The sequence below is a fragment of the Tympanuchus pallidicinctus genome, unplaced genomic scaffold, assembly GCF_026119805.1.
Source record: "Tympanuchus pallidicinctus isolate F22 unplaced genomic scaffold, pur_lepc_1.0 scaffold2, whole genome shotgun sequence".
Classification (NCBI taxonomy): domain Eukaryota; kingdom Metazoa; phylum Chordata; class Aves; order Galliformes; family Phasianidae; genus Tympanuchus; species Tympanuchus pallidicinctus.
The window spans coordinates 23284740-23306974 of record NW_026294721.1 but is presented as its reverse complement, the minus strand read 5'-3'; the positions used below and the strand labels follow the sequence as shown (position 1 = coordinate 23306974).

At 33.7% G+C, this 22235-nt stretch overlaps 1 protein-coding gene across 4 annotated transcripts in view; it reads left to right on the top strand.

The window, feature by feature from the left end:
* GABRA2 (gamma-aminobutyric acid type A receptor subunit alpha2) overlaps nt 1-22235 on the top strand; it is a 55457-nt gene that overhangs the window by 27562 nt on the left and 5660 nt on the right. For all 4 annotated transcript variants that reach the window (XM_052681941.1, XM_052681942.1, XM_052681940.1 and 1 more), the window contains 5 exons: nt 4614-4834; nt 7633-7715; nt 10612-10755; nt 11534-11686; nt 19030-19232. In XM_052681941.1, coding sequence (XP_052537901.1) covers nt 4614-4834; nt 7633-7715; nt 10612-10755; nt 11534-11686; nt 19030-19232 — 804 coding nt within the window. The remainder of the gene's footprint in view (nt 1-4613; nt 4835-7632; nt 7716-10611; nt 10756-11533; nt 11687-19029; nt 19233-22235) is intronic.

The following is a 22235-nucleotide window of genomic DNA, read 5'->3' as shown; positions in this document are numbered from 1 at the left end:
AAATGTTTGCTCCTCAAACCGTACTTGCTGTATGAGAGCATACAGCCACTGAGAGCCTTTATGTGAGATTTGCAGAATGCTATGTAAACTTTTTTAAAGTACTGTCTCATAGCAGCCTTTCTAATTGTCACTGGGAACTGTCTTTCCTACTTCTATGGTACACAGTTAGTAGATGACAGGACCTAAATCAGTTTTGTCTGAGTGTTAAAATTAACAGGCTTTCTTGCAGTACTATGTTTCAATTTTTAACCTCAGCTTTTTGTTGTACTAGGAAAGCTTTGTTTATTGCGGTTATGTTTGTATTTTTCCCTTTTTCATAGAATCATAGAATATCCTAAGTTGGAAGGGACCCACGAAGATCATTAAGTATTTCTACACAATTTTTTTTTTCCTAAATGTCTTGCTGATAGACATCTAGTTTTTCACTTTATTATTTTTGTTCAGTTTTCACTGCATTCAAAGAGATGGTTCTATTGAGTACAAAATGTAGTGTTGTCAGCTTGCAATTAAACTTTCAGTGAATGTTTTTTGCTTCTCAATTATAGTCAGCTCATAAATTTTAATGAAGGCTGAAGATCAAAGCCAGAGATGACCAAGTTTGTTATAACATTTCACTACTATTGAGGACAGTACTTCAGAGAGGCGGTTGAACTCCAGACCACATTTTTCCGATTTCCTTATTCTGTTTTGTTTTTCAGATCTTTTTTCTATAGAACTTGAAGTTTTAGCTGTTTCTAAGTGAAATATTTTCCCAAAGGTTTAAAAAAATATATTGAAATCATTTTTACTGTAGATACTTTAGTTCAGTATCAGAAGAAAAAAAAAAAAAGTCTAAACGAAAGGCCAAAACAGGAAATACCTTTGGTTTTCTATGCTATCAAGAGCCTTTAAGTTGTCTTTTAATTAATCAGTAAATGGATAGCTTTATTCCTTTTTATTGTAGACAAAGACTGTGGCCTTTGCAAGTTAAAGCCATAGGTAATTTTGAGCCATAGGTAATTTAAGCCATAGGTAATTTAACCTTTGAAATTCTTTATTGGAGACATTATAAATGGAAATCTCACATGATGGCTTGCATAATTTCTACCTTTTTTTTTCCTACTGGGAAAGACTGTTTTCAAGACTGTTTTCTTGTGCAGTATTCTGTTGAGCAGACCAGTATTGGAGATTTATTTGTCTGATACTGTGCCCAGCTAGTGATATTAGTTCCTAGTGTAACTCCAGTTTGAATTTCTGCCCCTGGCACCAGGCATTCATTGTGTTTAAGGGTTGCCCTTTCTCCGTATCTGAACAACAAAAATAGAGTAATATGAAATCTTCGTATTTTCAGTACTGCGAATAATAAGTTGCAGACTTCAAGTTATCTCAATCTGTATCTTTCCCATTAGTCTTATCCCTCCACACTGCTTATTTTATACTCAGAGTTTGTTCTGTATCAGGTCTATGGAAATTGAGAGCAAGCTGTTCAGAGAAGCATGTTTTCATAAATGGATTTGAATAGGAAGACATCATCTTTCCTCAATGTTATGATTTAAACTGGTTGAAAGTGTTTTTTGTTTTTTTTTTTCCACAGAATTTCTAATACTTCATTTAGTTTAAATGCTTAGACAAAAAAGACTGTAGTTGGCCGACGGAGCAGAAATCAAAGACATGAAATGAGTTCTTCAAATTGAGGAAGATCATGCTACAATTCCCTAGAAATATGACTCTATAAATAGTATTAAAGGCAGACAGTATTTAAATTTATTTAAAAATGAATATAGGTATCTTTGAAATGCAATGTCAGTTAGGAAGTCACTTATGTTTTTAACAGGGATGTTATGGGTTAAAAAGAAAAGAACTACCAAAAAACCATGCAGTTTCAAATGTTGCCCAATGCAGCATTTACCAAAAAGAGATACATAAGTGGGACAGGAAAGTGGTACAAAACCTTTAAGTATGTATCTTTTGGTAAATATTGATATTTTTATTGATTAGATTCAAAATATTTACGAGTTTTGTTGTTTTTCTTTTCTTTTTTTTTTTTTTTTTTTTTGCATGGTAATTATTGTAGAGGTATTCATGAGATAAGTAGAACAGAATAGGCATCAGTCAATATAGCACTAGGATGCAAAATGTATGTGTGTTGTTTTTTGTAATCATAGTGTAAATGGACAGGGACCATTTCATTTGATTGCCTCAATTTTTCTTCCTATCTGCAACTTTCTTTACAAAATGCATTGAGATCTATAGAAAGAAAAATGAGATTTTATTGCTGATGTTTTTGATGATTCACACAAAACATTGGATAACTCTTTTTCCATCTTCTCAGAACAACACAGGTTCTGTCAAATAATGTTTTCCACTATGGATAAGAAGAAAAATTCTCAGAGAGCAGAATTACCTGTAGATGAGTTAGGATTTATAACTGGAATCTTCCAAGGCCACAGAACATGTTTTCTCCTGTTTGTTCTGCTTTCTAAGCTATGGCTATACATCAGATGTGCTTTCTTGAAATGTTGCTGTTTTGATTTAGTGGCATTTCATGTCTGCTTTTTTTTATCTTTGAGTAATTCTTTATATATATGGTGGAAGACAGTGAGGAAGTGTAACCTTTGAAATTCTTTATTGGAGACATTATAAAAATTTATATTCTAAACATTTATGTGCAGGGGCTATTTTTCAAAGGATCTTTTAGGACTTATTACTCAATTCTCTTGAATTTTAGTGGAATTTCAAAGCTTTGCTCCCTCAGGCTCTTCTTTCCTCTTCTGTATACCTCCAACATCAATCTTCTCATGCATAGCAATGATTTCACCGGTAAAGCCTCTCAAACAGATATGATAAGGAAGATTTTAGGGCAATTTTTTTTTTACTTGAAGTAACAGATTTCTAGCCAGATTCCACATATTGTCTGTTGCTTCAAGTATGCAGTTTCTGCTGCTCCTTATCCTCCAAGATTTCAGATGATTAGTAACTTTCCTTGATATGTAATTGAACTGTTAGGTTATTTAGAATCTGTAAATGGGATTTCAGGTCACAGGATAGTTAGCAAATAAAACAACAAATTAGCAAATAGTACAGGACAATTAAATGTGGTATACAGTGGAGAAGGAAATTATTTGTCATGAAGTAGTGCCTGTTTACATATATGTTTACTAGAATACTAGTGTAGACAACAACTGCCATTTATGTTAATACAAAGAAATTATTTTTGGTGTATTGTGGTGTTAGGTTTGTTTAATATCTGAGTAACAATTTGAATTAGAAAAACACAAGATTGTATTACAGTAATGGAAGGCCTCTAGATATAGATATAAATTGAGAGTTTTTTCAGGTGACTTTATAAGCATCCCATTATATCATTCTCAAAGGATCTTTCCATGAACCTAATACAGTTTTTTTAACTACAATTACTTTCTCTCCTTCCCTTGCTATGATCTTTCAGATAGCTGAACTTTCTTTCCTTTATTCCATGTGCTTTTCTTAGATTCTGTCCCTGTCTTGGAAAAAGTCCTTGTAGTTTCTGGGCTCACAGAGGAAAAGATGAGAAAAGCTTTTGCTTCTCGCGCTCTGCTTAGCACTTGTTTGCAAAACAATATGATTGAGAAAGAACTTAAGCTTTGTTAATCAGCACGCAAGGGAGACAGAAAACGGTGGTATGAACTTGATAAGTTCCTTGAAAACACTTCTGCTTTGAAATAACTTGAAAATTTGATATTGATGAAAATTTGTCAGAACTTGTGACTCATTGCAGTGGTACAGGCTGTTGGAATATAATCATGTTTTGAAAATGTGTCCGTTTTGCACTTGTCCAATAAAATTGAAATTGTTCCAAAGTGACACTTGCCAGAACCCAGAACACAGTTAAACTTCAACAAAGCTTAAGATCTTTGAATTCCAATTTATATGCTGTGCTGACACTAGCAAACAAAGCCATTTACAGTTCAAATTTAAAGTTTGTGAACCTATATCATCAGTGTGGTGTCTTTTGCTCTTTTCTTTAGAAGACAAAGAAAAAACAGCAAATGGAATACCTAAGTGCAATCATTTGATCCGGGTCACCAGTCTGTTTTGCTTGCATCCTTTTCTCTTTCCTTCTCAAGATTAGGCACTAGAGTTAAGCAGATAGAGTGTAGGCCACCTGTAATTCATTTGCTCCTTATGTATACTTTTGCTAATAAAATGTACACATTTACAGATCTTGCTTCTCTTTTTGGAACACTGTTCTTTATATCAATCTACCGGCATATATTGTGCCATACATTAATAACCTTGCTTTTCTTCCTTTCAGTTTTTGGTATTTTCCATGCACTTAAAATGCTCCATCACTCTCCTGCAGATGCATCTGCTGCATGAACATCATATTCTCCTATTTTTTATTACTTATTTTAAATTAATTTAATTGAAATTACCTTTGTCATGTGTGCTATATGTTTCACGTACAGAAATCTAAGTACTGAAAAGGTTTGACACAGCCATCAAATTTTGTGATATTTACTCTGCCTTGACAAAATTTTGCTGAAGGAATTTTACAACCAGTGTTTCTCTGACTTGTTTCTCAAATGCAGATTAATTTTTCATAGTAAAAAAAAAAAAACAAAAAACAAACACACATCTTTATTCCATTATAGGAATACACAATAGATGTCTTCTTCCGTCAGAGATGGAAAGATGAGCGGTTAAAATTTAAGGGCCCAATGAATATTCTTCGATTGAACAATTTAATGGCCAGCAAAATCTGGACCCCAGATACGTTTTTTCACAATGGGAAGAAGTCGGTTGCTCATAACATGACAATGCCTAACAAGCTTCTACGAATCCAAGATGATGGAACTCTTTTGTACACCATGAGGTATGTATTTTTATTTTTTCTCTGCTCATGCTATTTTTTGATGCAATTTTTCCAGTTATCAATTATGTAAGGTTCCAGGAAGATTCTTATGTCTTTTAGTTTGTAACCCAATAACAAAACACCAGGAGAACTTCTTCTCTGATTCTGTTACAAATCTATTCAAATAGCTCAGTGTTTTCTATGTGTTCCTCAGTTCTCATGAACACGTAACATATTAAAAGATACAGACAATCTGCATAAAACACTTTAAAGCTTATAGATGGGAATTGTTTTAGAACTGCTAAGGATACTTAAGCGTTTATGCTGTCTCAGAACAATTAGACTAGCGTATAACTTCGGTCTGTTGCAGCACACAACAATAGACTGCTTGAACCATTAGGCAGATTTATTACTGAGATCACTGGAAACAAGAAAATAAATCATAATCACAGAATGTCTTAGGATGGAAGGAACCTCAAAGTTCACCTTGCTCCAGCCCTTCTGCCGTGGATTGGGTTGCCAAACACTAGATCAGGCTGCCCCACACCTCCATCCAACCTGGCTTTGAAAACTTCCAAGGAGGGGACATTTAACATCTCTGAGCAGCCTGTATGGGTACCTTATCACTTTCTCAGTAAATAATGTCTTCCTAGCCTGCATCCTAAATCTCCTCATTTTTAGTTTAAATCTCGTTCTTGTAAAGTTCTTCCTTGTCCTATCACTATCCAACCATGGACAAAGTTGATACTATGCTTTCCAATAAACTCTCTTCAGGTACTGGAAGTCCCCAGTGAGGTCAAACTGAAGCAAGAAGGCTTCATAAAACAGGCTAAACAGGCCAGGCAGTCTTTAGTAGATCCTGACCACCAGACATCCTTAATTGGTCTTATCCTGAATTTTAATCCACAAGCTCTCAATATAGTCATGGCTCTTTTTCAGAGACATATCTTTGGAATCTATCCACTCCTTAACACAAAAAACAACTCCTCATCCCCTGCTGCCCTGCCTAGATCTTCTGAAATATTGCAGCCCATTTTTAAAAAATTTTTTTATTTGTAACTTGATGCATTACAACTGATTTTTATCTATTCTGTTGTATATTTTAGTGTATTTTAAAACTCATAATTAAAGCCTGTAATTATAGTATTCCAGTTGTGAGATTTGTCCTGCCAGGTTTCTGTGGTATCAGTTAGGTCATAGTTTTCTAACTGCTTCATGGTTTCCATTTCTTTCTGCTTATTTCCTATGCTTGCACATTGGTGCAGAGGTATTCTGGCTGGATTATTGGCATCATTATCTTCATGGATAAGCCCTACCAAATTCCCGTGGGGAAAAATCTGAGGATTTCCAGTCACTTCCTAAAGTGACATTTTTTTATTTTTTTTTTTTTAAATAAAATTAAAAGAAAAGTGAATTTGTCTCTTCCCTATCACTCTGCATTGTGTCCTTAAATACTTCCTAAAACAAGAACTATGCAGAAAATGTACTTTACACTTCAATAACTTTTTAAATATATCTAATGACAGGATTTTATTTAAAGTTTTCATTTTTGCTTCTGGAAATGACTAGCACCTGGCTGGTAAATATAGTACATTTGGTCAGAAAAATAATTTATAAGTGTTATAAATGGTATGTATGTATAGGCATAACCAATAAGCCCTTGTACTGAATGTTGAAGGGTAGGCTGCAAATCATATTATATGGTATTCAAGAAGTAAACTGTGATCTCCATTTATACAATTGATCTCAAATATTTCTAATTGTTTCTCTATGAAATGACTAAAATTCACTTCCTTCAGAATATACTCTAGTTACATTCTATGAAAGTAAGCAACAGTGTTTGAAACCATTCTTCTCTTTAATAACAAGAAAGTAGATCAAGCCAAATAGAATCACTGAACACTTTCTATTTGTTTTGAGTTCATGTTGGAAAAACTGGAAAATCTGATTGGGAATACAATGACCGTGAACCATTGGGAGTGCAGGAAAATGTAGTTGATATTTGAAGATGGATGGATGGATGAAGAACAACATAAAGAGCAGGAAAAATTTCAACCCAAAGGGAACCTACAAGATAGGAAGGAGAAGCAGAATTTTAATTAATTAAAGCTGAGTTAACTCACTGAGCTAAAAACAGTGGAAAATAAAAATGTCAAAACTTGTTTGAGCTGCTTGAAGTTGTTTTACTGTATTAATCCACATATTTAATACAATATTACTGGGAATTTATCACCAGATGAGCCAACGTAACATCTTGTAACAACAGATGAGCACTGTTAACATGTTGTCATGCCTATAAACAAACACAAATGCTAATTACAAGTAACAGGATGAATAGCAGCAGTTTTTTAAAACAGTACACTTTTTTCCCCTACAATTTCACATTCAGACTCTTAAAAAAGGATAAAAGAAATGTGGCATACAGTCTTTTGCTAAGTCAACTGCATTTTATGTGGTTTTGTAATATTTTCAGAGCCATATAATCACATATGTACCTCAGAATATTATGAGAAGAAAATGATAGTTCTTAAAAACCTTCAGTTACATAATTTATATTTTCATTTAAATGTCCTGTCCTCATAGTTTTGAGGTTGGCTCTTTTAATTTTTTGATGTAATATGTCAGTGCTTTCCAAAGGAACGCATAAAAGGGAGGAAGCAAGAGCTGATCTAAATTTAAATTACTTTAATATAACATTTCAGTTTCATCTCCTAAATATGTATGTGTATATATAAGTATATGAACTGTTCATTTTTGTGGAATTGATTTTCTTGTCCTGCTAACTGACTTAAATGCTTAGTGGTCTTTTTGCCTTTTAGGCTTACAGTCCAAGCCGAATGTCCAATGCACTTAGAAGACTTCCCTATGGATGCTCATTCATGCCCACTGAAATTTGGCAGCTGTAAGTGTATAACCAGAATTATGGTCTTTGATTAGTGAAAACCTAATATTGCTCAACCTTCATTTTAGTTAAAAATAAGTTGTTAAAGGGAGGTTTAAAACACAAGGTTGTGCTTTTTTTTTTTTTTTTTTAAATGAAATTGTAACTTGACACATTGCAATTGTTTTTATCTATGCTATTATGTCTTTTAGTGTATTTTAAAACTTTCTTGGTACAATTTAACAGTAAATACTGTGCACCTAATTCAGCACTGTGCTGATCTGCTTTTATTCCAGAATGCTAACCATACTGATGAATACAAACCTAGGTGCCCATAAGCTGTGTAGAATGTACATATTGTATTAATAAAGAGCAAGTAAAGACTTGGAAGAGTGTCTTCATTTATTGAAATGTTTTCTTCCTCCTTATTTTTAATCATGTTTTCTTTTTCATTCTTTAGTTAAGACAAAAACATATGGCTTCTTTTGATTTAAAAAAAAAAAAAAAATCATTCATTATCATATTGGCTAATTAGATAGGTGAACTTTGATCTCAGTATTGTTATTTTAACGGCAATATAAATTCATTCACTTTCTTCCTTGTGAATTAGGATTGCGCTGTATGTATTTCCTGTTTTTTTTCATTGCAATTATTATTTTTTTTCTGCAGTCTATATTCTGTTTCAGGCCCAGGAAATGGCATCCTTTTTTCAAGGAAACTATGTAATACCAATACATTCTGGCTCTTTTAATTTTTACTGTAGCCCCCACAGGTTGTGAAACAGGTGATAGGCCACCATTAAGAAGATATTCACAAAATGAATGCTGTCAGAGCACTATGCACATTCTTTCCATAGCGCTGGTGTGTACCATTTCTATGGAGTTTGGAGGGGAAAAAAAGCAAATTTAATCAAGTCTATGTTTCTGATTATGCTGCCACTCTAAAGGGAGGCCTTAACTGTTGAGATAAAAGATAGAAAACTAATAATAGTTTTGCCATGGAGCCTTTTTTCCACTAAATATTTTATTACATTTATAGTACATAATGCAACTTAACTAAATAACACAAGAAATGTTGGCCAAAACCAGCTACTGATGAATAATATTTATATATATGTGCACAGTAAGATACATGTATGAGGGAGAAAAAGACTCAGTGTAGCCTCAAAACAACTGATATTATTATAGGTATTCTTGTTTTATAAAACTGATACTTAGGCTATGCAGTTATTTCATAGCATGACTTGATCTGCGCTGCTAAGGTAAAAAAAAAAAAACCTTCTGAATAGATATATTGGACTTTGTGTGAGATTTGCTTTTTGTTTTTCTTTTCTATTTGTTTTCACTACTAATTTGTTCTTTGTTCTATTCCTGTTTTTCTGCATTTCCAGTAAAAAGCAGGTTTGAAAGTGTAACTGTGAGAAAAGTGATTTTTGGGAAGCTGTCTTTTCTCTTTGTAGTCACTTGTGCTCCAGCCAGTTGGCACACAGTGAAGGCTTATTTCTGTTCATTTTGAAAGGCTTAGCACTCACTTCTTTAACTAGAACTCATTTCTAGGCTTTCATTTTTCATCTTTCATTCTGGGACTGAATTTAAATGATAAATAGTGGTTAAGCCAAAATCCTGAGGATTTGGTTTAGCTGAAGCAAGTCTGCCAATGGTATATGTTTGTCATATCTCCTCGTGTATGCTGCTAATCTTACATTGCTAAGAGGATCATCAGCCTGCAAGATTGTCTCAGTTTCTTTCTTGTGCTCAAGAGAAAAGCTGAGCTGGATGTACTGAAGAAGCTGTAGCTTAATAAATTGCCATTCTTCATCTTTATCAAAAAGTCTAACCAACAGTGGAGAGCATAGGGGCAAATTGGAAGTTGGCAAGGTTAATGATTTGCATTAAAGTAGAGGGTTTCTTGTGGGAATATGGGTAGTTCGAAGGGAAGTATTAAACATCTCTGCGTGCTGCCTGCCTGCTATGTTAGTCCTACAGTTGATGGCAAGTTGAATGAATAAGCATCTTTCAAGGCCTGCAGGGATTTCTCAAGTGAAAATGTTTACAGTCCAGCAAAAATGTTGCTTTTTTTTTTATTTTTACCTCACTGCAGATATGGATAAGGTTTCAAATATACTTGTCTCAGTCAATCAAATGAGCACACAATTTCTTCTGTTAGTGTTTTACCCTTTTCCTTTCATACTCTATTTGTTTATGACTGTATTAGATTGGAAAAACTTGTGAGATATATTCATTATTTTTTTTTTTTACTTGTTGAAGAGACATTAATGCTATCTAAAATACAGTGCTGATTTGCTTCCTTTTTAGTTTATTTTGACTGACTAGGATTAAATGTATGTTTTCTGATGAATGTAATGAGGAAGCAGATTGCTTAATGACATTATGCCCTAAAGATAGATCTAAGAGGCTAAGGTACTGACCTTCTGCAGGTATTTTAAGAGCATTGTCACAGAGCCTGTTTCCCCATACTCAGGTATGAATAACAAAACATTTGTGATACACTACCAAGGGGAGAGTAGGGAAATAGAAGGTGAGAACAGTATAGAAATGAATTTTAAAAAAGATTGTGTACTCTAAATGTTAAAAATCACCATTCTTTTCATCTGACCTGACTTTTTGTGACTTTTAGTATTCATACATAGTGGATCTGTGACAGTATGGAAGAACTATTGTTTGCAATTTATACAAATCATGATTAATAAATACACAAATGCATGCCCTGATCCCATGCAGCCATAAGCATTAACCCTAGTAAAGTTATTTAAAATATACAGGTGTTTTTGCTAGACATTTTAGTTCTCTGAAGTTTCCTTTTGAAAGGTAATTAAGTAGCTCTTCGAAGTAGATGAATTTGGATGTAACTTGTTTGGTTAAAATAACTGATAAAATATCATATCTTATTTCCACAGATGCATACACAACATCAGAAGTGACATATATTTGGACTTATAACGCTTCAGATTCTGTACAGGTGGCACCAGATGGTTCAAGATTGAATCAGTATGATCTTTTGGGCCAAACAATTGGAAAAGAGACAGTTAAATCAAGTACAGGTTAGTAAAAAAAGTTTTAAGAAAAAGCACTCACTTCGCTGTAATGAGCGTAGGCTTATAGTAATGGTAAGCTACTGAAAAATGTTATTAGCCGTAGTTTATTACATATAACTCAAAGCAGTGAGTTCTTTCAAGTCAAAAAGTAGCAAATAATAATAGAAGTGAACTGCTCCCCAGTGACATTTTTTTTTTTTTTAATACTCAGTCTTGAATACTAACAATTGTAATCCAAGGCTTGGATGGTTGTTTAATTTTGTATGGTAAATAATGCTTTTTGTCTACTAAATGGTAAAGTATTCTATTTTTAACCATTTTTTATCTGTCAGCATATTTTTTTCTTGAAAACATTTATAATAATATAATATTTAATAAGATATATATTTAATAATAGTTGGATTATTCTACTTGGCTCTAAACTATGAACCTACATATGTCAGGCGATGATTCTATGACTGTAGACAGAGTTCTTAGGCTGCTTTGTGTGAATGCAGAGGGTTGCTTATATTAAGAAGCCTGCAGCACCGAAATTCTTGTCAAGACATAGAACAGTTCATGTAAGTTCCTGAAAACTGATCTTTCATGGATCTTAGTAGGAATAAGATGTAATTTTACCCAAATTTAAATTTTCTTGTATACTGTAGAATGCCTCCTACTACACAGTACATTTTGTTCAATTTAATTACAGTACATTTGGTTCGTATAAATGTGCCAAACTTTATTTTACTATAGAATCTGACTTTCTGAAGACTATAAACTTTTTTTTTTTGTGGCACATTAGGTGAATATACAGTAATGACGGCTCATTTTCACTTGAAGAGAAAAATTGGTTATTTTGTCATTCAGACGTACCTCCCATGTATCATGACTGTCATTCTCTCTCAAGTCTCATTCTGGCTGAACAGAGAATCTGTACCGGCCAGGACAGTTTTTGGTGAGTACATTGAGTGGCATGTGTTATTTGCAATAGCTGAAGCTGTTAGGAAGCGTTTTTGAAGTGTGCTTGGTAGAGCCCTTTTTTTGTTTAATTTACTTTGTAGAACGTGGCATTATTTTTAGTTGAAATAACTTTCAGCAGCATCTTACAGAACTCTAGGGAATACCAAATCTTTGAGAAATCAGCGCAAGTGAGAACTGTTCCTATATTCTTTCCTCTCTTCTGTGAAAATATTTTCCATTAAATAGAATGTAATTGTGAAATTCCCATTTAAAATTTAATTTACATTGTTTTCTGAAATGTCTTTCTTCCACTGATATTACTCAATCATTTTGATACATAATAGATGTGTACATTTCTAAGTATGCTTGTAAATTAAGCAAATTAAGGACCTGAATTATTTGAATGCATTAAAACTTGCAAACTGCAGTTCTTCAAAGTAAATCTTTTTCTGTGAGCCTAGTAAATCTTTCTCACTTATTCAAACTGGAATGTACCTTAGGATAGTGAATAGCTTTAGTAGTGAAGTATGATAGCATTTTTCATAAATTAAGATTTTGTTCTTTTCCTTAGTAAAGCAAAGCAACAAATGTCTTTTTAAATACATACAACTTAGAATTCTTCTAATCTGATTTTTAAAGAATAAGATAAAAGTGCAACAAAAATAATGCCTATTTGGAATCAGCTACCAAAGATACTGTATAAAATCTTATGGTTAATCATTAGTAAACACCACACAGTCTTCAAAAAATACGCCAAACTCAAATAAGTCATGCACAACGAAGCACTCACAGTCTCTCTTGGTAGAGGAAATGCCACAAAACATATTATGAAAATTGTAGGTTTGAATATGAACCTTATTGAAGTCAGATGAAACGGGTCAGCAGTTTTAGAGGCACTAGAATTCTACCATGTTTTCCTAGTCATTTAACAGACAGTTACAATATTTTTTTCTACAAATTCTTCTGTCAATTTGTACACTTACGTTTATCAAAACACACTTTTTAATGAATTTTTTCCTACACTTTCCTTGTACAATAGCAAATACTATACCTCCATCCTTGTCCTTTTGTGTTCCATTTCCTATACTTTTAGGACACTGTAGCTGGTTTGTCTATAAACAGCTTCCATCTTCTTTCCCTAAAATGTAGTGTTACAGTATCACCAGCAACAAGTCACTAAGATAATTTTCCTGCAGCTTTACCTCCCTTCCTGCATATATCTTTCTTGTTCTGTCTTTATTTTTTATTTAACTTGTATCTGGGGGAAAGAAATAATATCTGTATAACAGCCTGCAAATTTAATTGGATCAGACTTAAGCGTGTTCTGGATAATGAACAATATGTACTGATGAACAATGTGATGTAATCATTTTGCCTGTATCAGGATGTCTTGGAAAAACTGAGTGGAATGTCCACAAGAGCAGAACCAGGCCACCCATGACATAAAATCCAAAATATATTGACTAAGCACAATGGGTATAGGGAGCAGATAACAATTTCTATCCTAGTATTTTATTTCTGTCAAACATGCATACACCTCAGCACTAGTTATAGCCTCATTCCCCACCTGAGACCAGCCTGGACTGGCACTTTAAACCCTGGATGCTTGCACTGAGCATCTGATGAATCTGGTCTCTGCCTGATGGAGCAGCAGTTGTACCACATGCTTAGCCTTCTGCACAGGGTTGGATGTCACTGCAGGAGCTATTTTCTAATTTTTTTGTTTCAAATGAGATTGTCAGCGTAAGCTGCTAATGGTTGCTCTAATCATGTAGCCCCAGGCGAATCCCCCAGTCTTTCTCCATACCTACTGGCAGCAGTTGTCACAGGGATTTCTATTGCCCTCTTGTCTCCAGCCTAAATGTGCTACAAAAATGTGAAGTTATCCACACTTGTATAACAAAGTTCCTCTGTTGCTTCTTGAAGCTTTCTGGTTCATTGAATTAATCCTGACAGAGCTGCATGGATTCATTCAGGGTGTTGTTTGTTTGGGTGTTGCTTTCAGCTAGACACTACCCAATTATACAGAAATCCTGCTAAGATAGTAAAATCAGGTGCTTCCAGCATGAAGTGTAAACTTGCAAGAGAGCTTACTATACATTTGTACTGATCATATTTAATATTTTTATATTAAGTGGTTTCTTGCAAGATACTCATCTTTGCATTGACTATAAAGATATTAAAAGTATGATTAAGATGAAAGCATTAGTTTTGATATATCATTTATAAGAATGGATGAGATTTTTTTGAAGTTTCTTAAGAGTTACCAAGTGCTGGGAAGGATTAAGTGTTTGAGTACTGCTCTTTCAAAGAAATGTAACCTCTAGTTATTCAAAGCTCCACATATCACTTAGTATTTTATGTTTGAGAGAAGATATTATTCTTTCTATTTTCTCTTGTGATGTACTTTCAAACTGTAGTTTAACATTATGGACTTGATATGATGAGTATTCTTTTATAGTTGAGCTCCTTAATCCCTTTCCTTTATGGCATCTATTCAGTATATTTGACCTAAGCTGTCCAAAAAGAACAGTGGCTTAATACTCTATTGTTTCATCTTTAAATTATTGGAAGAAAAAGAATTTATCACTGTTAAGTAAATAAGTATTGAATGTGTTTTCTATAACAGACAAACTTGAAAAGTGTTTGTGTTTTTAATGAAAGGGAATAAGCCTGGTTTATAATTTCTTCATTTAGTGCAAGATTACTATCTATTTCATTTAGTAATGTTTTTATTGTTCTGCATTTATTATTAACAATATTAGCAAAGCAAATCTTGTGCAGGTTATTGAATTTTCACTTCATTTTCAATGGGTCATAACATTTAAAAACATCACATGTATTTGAATTGCAAGATTCGAGGCAAGCCACAGAAAAATAAGAAATCATCTTTCTTAGCACAGTAGGTATTGTTTTAACTCCTTCAGGGTAGGAATGAGGATATTAGAATAGATGTAGTAAGATGTGTATTCTATGATCCCCAAAGTGAGCAAGGCAAGAACTGAAATAACAGCTGTGTTATTTTGTTAGTACACTTCCAATATGCAGTGTTCTGAACTCAAACTTTATTCTCATTTTATTCTTCTGCTACAACCCTTTCCCTGTTTGTTCTTGGTGTAACTTTTCTGAATCTATATCAATATGCATTTTGAAACAAAAAGCTATTTAGACCTTAAACAGACAGGCTTTTTGATTCTGCAAATACAGAAATAGGATCCTTAGACAAGTTCAGGTTGCTTATGTGGTTATTTTTTACAAGAGAATTGAATGAGGTAGACCCTGCCTTTTGAACAGTTCTGTATATACATGTATTTTTGTCCTATTTTCTTTTAAAAAAAAAGAAGCCTCAACTGTCTGTCTTTCTTTCAGAGGCCACAGTTTATCTTGTGTCCTTAGAGATAACCTTCCACTCAGAACTTTCATCCTATAGCTGCTTAGTAGGGGAGTTGTGTTAACGTAGACATAACACTCAAGAGGTATTCAATGGGAAGCATGTATGATAAGCAGTAGCACTTGGTTAGAGACAGAGCTGGCTGCCAACAAGCTAATGCCTTCCCAGCTCAGTGCTATCCCAAGACTGTAGCTTGTGTGTTAATGGAAGCATAATCATATGAGACTTGTGTGGGAGCTGGAGTAGACTGCTCTTGCCATTCAGCTTTGGGAATTGGCTTGTAGGTTGTTGGTTGTTTTGTATTGTATTCTCATGTAATGCGTATGCACATAAACAGTATGGTGTGTAGTCAAATTACTCTAATATCACACTATTTCCAGAGCTTATCTGCATTTGTTTAGTGCCCCAACCTTTTAAACTGTAGTAAAATTTATTAGTAGTTATTTCCATAAAAGAGAGATCAGACATTACTTTCTCTTGTATTTATTAACCTATTCAGTTTTTTTTTTTACCAGGTTAAGTGATCTAATTAACCTTAAAAAAAAAAAAAATCAGCTTTTTTTTGTTATATATAACAAGTGCGATAAAAGATGAAGTTGTGAAAAGAGCAGCGTATTTTAAGATCTGAAACACAACTTAAGGATTTTGTGCAGATTATTTGAAAAGCTGAAGTACTTATTTTGTTACAGAATGTCCTTTTTGTGATTTGTAGGATTCATTTTCAAAGGAGATATTTACATTCCAATACAATACAGATAGGATATAATTTAGACAACTAAGTCTGTTCAAATTAGAAAATGAATTTGTTACACAAGGAGTAGAATTAGGATCTGAAAGAACCTGTCCTTGCTAAGGAATAGGTTGAATTTGCACACATATATCAACATGAGCCTAGTCGTCATCACTGAATTTAACTTCATTATGTATGTGCCAGCTCCTTCAATTTCACTGTGTTTTCAGTTAGGTATATTTTGGGTTTCCTTTTTCAGTCATTGTCTGGCTGTTACCTATACTGTTTAGCAATAGACATTGTTTGCTGAAAGGAAGCTGCCTAGTTTTAAACAATTCTTGAATAATATCTGTGCATTCTGGGATCCAGAACATGTCAAAGCCGGTATTTTTCACAGATGCAAATTTAATGTCAGTGAGAGATGTTCAATTTTACAGTCCTGTAGATGTATATCTTGTATTCAGTGAGCAGATGCGGTTTCAAAAGCTCCACTGTAAATCCTAGGCAATCAGCTCCATTCTTAGCTTGAATGGATAAATCTGAAGTGCTAAAAGATTTTTTTTTTTTTTTTTTTAGCATTCATAGGCATATACCTTCGTGTTACTACAACTTTCCTTCTCAACAGTATATTTGCCATCAAGTACAGAATGATTGATCTTATTAAGAGAAGAGAAATGTTATCAAAATGATCTATTAAAGGTTTCATTTCTTGACCTTTTTTAAAAGCAAACTGATGAGTATTTGTTGCATCTTATAAGATAGTGCTTGCCCCTGTTTTTCTGACACAGTGCCATCATATGATGGCAGTGTGGACGAGAGGAATTATAGAAGATAGTTCTCAACCTGTACATAAAGTGTAGTCTTTCTTCATCATAGTGAGGTAAGATTCCGTCACTACATAGCCTTTGAAATTATTTAGACTGTTCAGATTTAGTGTAGGAGATTGTTTCCCTCTAATATTTTGATTGCCTCTTATTGTAGGGAGAATGCTTTATATTAAAACTTTAGTTCATAAGTGTTACTGCTAAGCAGCAATAGGGAAAAGGTTATTTTCATTTATTCCTTTTTCTTAAAGATGACTTGAAGTTACTGTTGTTTCAAGTTACCTAGTATGCAAAATCATCTGTTGTTTGACTGAAGAATAGGAAATGAAAATTTCTGGAGTTTTCTAAGATCAGAGTATCACAGACTAAACTTTCCATATATTTTTTTTTTCCCATTCAATTCAGGTTAAATGAATGTGCTAGCTTAAATTTAGAGAATGAAGGAATAAATACCAGCTGTATGACAATATACTGAAACACAGTCACAAAGTTGCTTGCCTTGTTGAACTTTGCAGAGAAATTGTCAGCTGGTAGCAAGATGCACGATGTAAATTCATGTTGTTTTAATTGAGACTAAAAAAGGTCAACAGTTAATCTTAAGATTTCTGAAGAAGACAATGGATCTTCAAGAAGCTTAGTTTATTCTAAAATGTAGGTCTTAAACAGGAGACTACCTTATCAACCGCATATATTTGCATATGGATAAGGTCATTGTATTTCTGAGAAACAATCACTTCACTGGTACTTCTGTGTAATTAAAATTATTTCTCTCTAGCTCAAGACCTGTGTTAAAATTTGCATGTGATAATTTTGAATAGATAGACTACATTTTCCCTGAAGTGCAGAAAATAATTAAGCCATATGTTGCGTGTCAAAGGAGAAAAAATTCTTCACAAAATACATTGTCTACCCATTTCCATACAACAAAATGTGCTTCCTTGTCATTGTACAGGCTTTAGATAACAACAGCACAACTGACTCCAGACTAAATCCCCTTCTTTGATATGTGCAGGCCAAAAAATAGCAATTAATGAACTATGTCTGCTTAAATTTGTGGATACTGAGTGAATCAGCAGATGTTTCTGTGCCTTGTCTTCCTTTTGGAATTATGACCTCTGGAAGCACTTATTGAGAGAGCAGCACAGGTTGAGTCCACTTAGCTTTGCTCTGTCATCCTCTGTAACAACCACAGAGGTGAAAATTCTTCACAGGAATGATAGAAATTGCAACGCCTGAAAAGGTCTGAGTAGGTATAGCTGCTGCTTCTCTTCCCTCTTCCATGGAGGTTAAAGTGTTTATCTTCTAGCAGAAGAAAAGTCTCATCTAGGTTGATCCTGCAGAACCTAGGTAAAAGATTGCTAACAGCAGAGGATCTGACTTAAGGAGTGTGACTTTTCTGTAGGGACTCCTGTGACAACAATTTTATGAGTTTGCAGTTGTTGAAGCTGTTACTAATTTCACTGCTGTGGAAACTCCTTAGCCTGTCAATCAAGTACAAGTTTGCTGATCTATGCTAAGTATTTCACTTTGTCTTGCTTTTTTTTCTGGAAACATAAGTAATGGTGTGCCACAAAGGGAATAGTTTAGTTTGTCTAAGTGTGATTCAGCCTTGGGTGTAAGAACTGATTTGCCTAAGGAATGAAGATTTCATTTCTGGCTGTGAGTTTCTTCATGCTAAAATATTCAGAATAACGGTCTAATCTTTCCTTCAGAAGTATCCCTTTTCTGATTATTTTTTGTTGTTGTAGAATTTCTGGCTTCCTGCTGGGTTCTCATTAAGCATTGTAAAGTGTTTTTAACAACTGTTACAATGAAGAAGAGCACTCGTGGATCAAGTCTTATTTTCTCACATATCATATACAGTTGTTGTAATAATCTCTTAAAATCAGTATGCTGTTTTCTAGGAAAAAAATCTTGTCTGAAAATCTGAATGAAAAGTTAACCTCTTTAGGTCTTCAACTGTGTCATTGGTTGATTGGTAAGAAATTGAATTGAAAACATATATATTTAATTATCTCTACTGAAAAGAGTGTCAGATTTTATATACTGTTGGAAAGATGAATGCCAGACTTGTAGCCATTGCAGTAAAAACAGGTATTTGGTAGGCAGCTGTATAAAACTTTTCTTATTAAAATACCAAAGAAAAAAGGGTGTAAAAGAGTATCTGTAAATAAAGAGATCTGTAAACAGTTTTAAATTAAATTTAAACACTGACTTTTAAATAATGATCTTGGACTTAAATTCTTCAAAACGACTCCAGACACTGCCTTTAGTACGACGCCACCTTAGATAAACAAATTTTCACTTTGTTTTGTTTTGTACTTTAACATTCAAAATCCAAGTAAAATTGTTGGTGTTTTTTTTTTTTTTTTTTTTTTTTTATCCCCTTACAGGAGTTACTACTGTGTTGACAATGACAACACTGAGCATCAGTGCTCGAAATTCACTCCCCAAAGTAGCATATGCAACAGCTATGGATTGGTTTATTGCTGTTTGTTATGCATTTGTATTCTCTGCACTAATTGAATTTGCAACTGTAAATTATTTCACAAAACGAGGATGGGCCTGGGATGGAAAAAGTGTAGTGAATGATAAGGTAAGTCCTAAAGGAATAGCCCTACTTCTAATCAAGAGTAGTAAACAACTATGATACTTTTTTTAAGTTGGCTATTACTAGAAAACACATGATCTTTAAATCATAAGAAAAGACACTGACAGGTGAGGGAAAATAAAGGATGAATAAGGTAGGAATGAGAATACTATTTAAAACTTCTAGAAGTAATTTTCTTAATCATATTGGAGCTTAACTAGCACCTTTATCTTTGAATCACTTTGAAACATAAATCATACATAGATTCTGAGAAGTTGCTAACCAAAAATATCCGGTCTTACTGTACAATCAGATCATTCACTAATCGTTGCGTTTGAGGTGAGTAATGTCATTAGTGACATGAAAAAAAGTTTTATCTGGGCTTCCTGAATATGTGCAATATACATGTATGTATACATGTGTATGTATCTGCATATTTTCATGCCATAGTTATCAATTGATCATTTCTTTAATCCATATCATTTAATATGTAAGGAAAAGCTATATAAGAATTTTTCTTTCTCAAAATGAGGCTACTTCAATTTTTAGCAGTGTTTAATATATTTTCTTCCCCATTATCAGCTTACAATAGCTTATTCTTGTGACAGTAACCTTTTGATAATGTTTCTGAGGAAAGTGGAGGAAGCTCACAGCAGTTAACAAGAAAGCCTGGTGAGGTGACAGGATTATTATCCTGTAGCTTGTGACCACACTGTGTCACAAGGTCCTAGCCATCTAGCTGTACACAATACAAAACAGAATGAATTTCATTAAATGACTGGCCCTTGTCTGGGTTGCCTGCTAATTTCTTTCAGGGCAAGTCTTAACTGCATGCTTTAAACCAGAGTAAAGGAAATCATCAAACAAACAAACCCTAGGAACTCTATATTCTTTGCTTATATTTATTTAATTTTATAAATATTTTGTAAAATCTGATGGAGTTGTGAAGCATCTGGGCGAAATCTTGTTCAGTTGCGTTTTCACTTTGAGACAAGCTTCCCTGCACTGTACCAAACACTGTCTGCTAAGAATCTAAATTCAACACACAAGGCTTGCTCTGAAAGTAGTGCCTCCTATATTATTATTATGGCCCATGACATTAAAGGGTCATGTTGGCAGAATGGCAGTGTAGAGGTTCAATCTTCCCATCAATATCCTGTTAAATTTTCTTGCCATGTGAAAGTTGCAGCAGTGGGGCAGCCTAACAAAATGATGTCTGACATGGAAGTATGCATGAAGTAAAGTTATGTCACTGAATTCCTCCTTATGTTAAAAAATGGCACCCACTGACATTCATGGACACTTGCTAAATGTTTATGGAGATCAAACAATGTGAGTTTAGTGAGGTGGTGAGTGATGCATTTCAGCAGTGGCAACAGCAACAGTGAGCCATCTCCACTGGTTCAGATTTGTATGAGTGCAGCACAAAAGTTTTTGTTCATTGCAGGTGAAAATGCATAGTTAATGGTGGTTACTGTGTTGAAAAACAGTGTTCTGTAGCTGAGAATTTGCTCAAACAGTCCTGTTGTGCTCTTTGTATCTGTTGTAGTTTCCATAGATATAAATAGGAACATTACTTTGAGAGCAACCTATTTATTTTGTATTCCTTATTTTTTCAGGAAATAGGTTATGGGAGTATAATTTTATTCCACAAAAAATGCAAGAGTGTTATTGTGATCTCTATTAATTGTGACTACTATCTCTGCTTTTAGAGATGTGATGCAAGCTTCAGCAATATATGAACCTTAGTAGCATATTAAAGCCCAGAAGAATTCCTAGGAAGCAACATTTTATGATTAAGAAAATAGTCTATTCCTATTTTATGTAGTAAGAGAAAGTGTTTAGACAAGGCAGTGAAAAGTTTTTTATCTGGATGTGCAAGCCAGGGGTCTCAAACTATATTTGAGCTGCAAGATAAATTATAACTGTAGGTTGGTTGGTTTTTTTTTTTTGTTTGTTTGTTTTGTTTTTTTTTTTTTTTGTGTGAAAACTTAAGCCTCAATTTTTCCTTTTATACCTTGGAACAACTTTCAAGAATTGGCTTTGAAGGTGCATGCAGAAAATCAAAGTATGGCTAGCCTCCTATGCATAGAAGGAATAAGACATGTTTTGTGTGCCTACCTGCTTTGCGTACGTACTCACTGTTGAAAAAGTAATCTTATGCTCCTGTATCTCTGCTATGCTGAAATGTGCTGCAGATCTTTTAACCTTCAACAGTGTAAACCAGTTTGGAGACTTTAGCTGACTTTGAGATGCATACTTTATTGTTATGCTTCACAAAGAAGTTGACTTGATAGAGCATTTTATTATTACTGTTATCAACATAGTATATCCGCAAAAATAAAAGGAGATATTTATACTATATCAAGAACATAAAGTTGAAACTGAGAATCATTAAACCATAAAAATATTTTCTTCGGTGGCAGTTACACTCTATCATCTTTTATTTAAGCGGCATCTATGTGATCATTTTTGTCTTTGAACTATGACTTTATATCACATTAAGCCTGAAAAATCTTTACTAGTGTGCAAAGCTCCTGTTGAAGGCAACAGGATTTTTGTCCTATTACAAATTTAAGATTTAGCTCATACCTGCACTAAGTATAGCTAATGTTGTTTGGTGTCAATAATCCAGATTTAGTTATCTCATACATGTTTTCTTTTTTTATATTGGGAGACATGTTTTTTTTTTTATATTGGGAGCTATCAAATTTATTTAATGACTCCTCAGATAAAACTCTTTCTCCAGTCATTCAGAAAATTTAATCCATATGATATCAGTTGACAACTTTATTATTATTTAATCCAGTTGTTTTGAAGAAGAGAAGAATATTAGAGGAAGATATTACGTATATTAACTTGTCAGTAAGGATCAGAAAAGCAGCTGAATACACCTACACACAACAACTATTAATAACATCTAATTTATCTAGAAGATTGGAAGTTTTTCAGAATTCTTAAATTTATCCCTAATGTTATATAAACATTAACTTTTAATTCAAACAGCTG